The 1,958-nt window shown below is 48.0% G+C and overlaps 1 protein-coding gene across 1 annotated transcript in view; it reads right to left on the reverse strand.

Moving 5' to 3' along the window:
• The window catches only part of PLPPR4 (phospholipid phosphatase related 4), a 48,489-nt gene extending 46,778 nt beyond the window's left edge, over positions 1-1,711 (reverse strand). Inside the window, exon 1 of the mRNA XM_017853408.1 lies at positions 1,338-1,711. Within this exon, the coding sequence (XP_017708897.1) occupies positions 1,338-1,559 (222 nt within the window). The 5' untranslated portion in view covers positions 1,560-1,711. The remainder of the gene's footprint in view (positions 1-1,337) is intronic.
• Positions 1,712-1,958: the final 247 nt, after the last annotated feature.

Below are 1,958 nucleotides of genomic sequence, written 5' to 3' on the forward strand. Positions count from 1 at the left end.
TTTTTTTTTTTTTTTTTTTTTTTTTTTTTTTTTCTTCTTTTCTATGGGTCATGAATGAAGGGTCACCCATCATTTCTCTGAAACTTATGCAAGTCACATACATCTTTCTTAAAACTGAAATTATTTAAAAAATTTATGACACCTCTACAAAACTTCCAAATATATTGTTACCTATAAGAACAGACTGACAATGTCTCTTCTCCCAAGTTTCAAGGCAGTGACTATTCCTCATCATAGATAAGCCTTGCAATCATTGAATACAGAATGTACTGTTTGTACTTGCAAGGGCTAAACCTCCATATTTGGCTGAAAAGATGGCCAGAGAAGGTTATTTATGATTCAGCAACAGTCTTATAATTCTCTATGCAACCCAGACTCTAACTACACAGAATATAGTTTTATGCCTAAAACCATCTGATTTCCCTAAACATATGCAATACACCCCTTTTGTATCTGTAATTTAGTAAACGTCTTGCTTAAAAATGTCTTCCTAATGCAATGGAGCACAGTACATAGAACCACTGTATCTGCCAATCTTCATAACTCCTATGAATTGTTTCTCCCTCAAATACTGCATTTTGGCAAGTTAGAGGGTCATGATGGATACATCTGCATTTAATTGCTTATCTATAATACTGCTCAGCACAGTAAATACACAGATACAAATCATGTAAAATCAGATGATGTCATAGATTTAAAATATTATATATAGTTATGTATACACACATATATAAGATGTATTTTTTTACTGTGGAAAGAGGCCAGTACATCGATGACTGATGTTTAGAGATGCAGATCCAATTTCAGAAGCGTATGTGAGCACCATAATAATATAATAGGAGAAGGATTTGTGGGTGGGGGGGGCAGGGGTAATAAAAGCAATCAACAATATTTGTACTATGTAAACACCTTCAACCCTCATATGCCCTAGGCATAGCTGTGTGCACACAGAGTTCTCGACACGTACTCGGCAGGTTGAAGACACAAATCCCGAAATATGGGCATCATGGCCCCTCTGGGGCACTAGCGGACGTTGTGCACACAGGCACTACAGGAGGGCCAAGGAACTAAAACCGCACTCACTCACACAGGTATCCCTTCCCCATAGGCCACCCAGCAGCGACACCTCTAACGGTAATCACCGCGGGCTGACAGGTATTCACAGGCACATTCGGGGAGCTGCTGTGAAATCGAGGGGAAGAGGGGAGGGTCGGGCGTTTGGGGACAGCGGCGCGCGCCCTGGCACGATCTCTGCGCTCCAACGCTGTCCAGGACCTGAATTCGCTCAGGAGATGCCCAGAGGATCTGCATTATGCCAAGGCGCTGGGCCAACTCACCTCCACGAAATAAAAGCAGGGCAGGAGGGTGACGCTGTCCTTGATCACTTTGCCCTTTGGCCTCTCCTTCGCCGACATCCCTGCCGCCTGCCCGGGTCTGCGTCCTCCCCCGGGCGAGGTGTGCACAGCGCAGCTGAGGCGAGCTGCCTCCTCCAGCCCCAAGCGTCCGGCGCCGCTGATGTCACATTCCCCGCGGCCACCGCTGGAGCCAGCGCGCTGCATGCAGCGCCCCCGCCTTCTCCCCGCCCCTTTTTGCAGCAACCCAGCGATTCTCTGAGCGTGCCAGTCCTCTTCCTCCCCTAGTCTGGCTCCTGCTCCCCGTTTTTCTGGCGAGAGACGATGTCCAGCTCCCTCCTCCAAGCTGTTGCTGCAATGGCTTCCCCTCCCTGTCACCCTCCCTCAGCTCTCTACAGCCCTTGGGAGGCTCCAAGGCTGCCGGAGCTTGACGTCAAGAATCCGAAAAGGGGGACGCACTCCTGGTTTCTGCAGTAGGGAGGTAGAGGAGCCTAGCCACCTAGTCCTCTTCTGGGAAGTCTCCCAGGTCACTCTAGGAATGCTAGTCAAGAATGCTAAGGATCAGAAGCCCTGCCCCAGCGCATTGACCCATAGCAAGAAAACCAA

The sequence above is a fragment of the Rhinopithecus bieti genome, unplaced genomic scaffold, assembly GCF_001698545.2.
Source record: "Rhinopithecus bieti isolate Rb0 unplaced genomic scaffold, ASM169854v2 scaffold_35903, whole genome shotgun sequence".
Classification (NCBI taxonomy): Eukaryota; Metazoa; Chordata; class Mammalia; order Primates; family Cercopithecidae; genus Rhinopithecus; species Rhinopithecus bieti.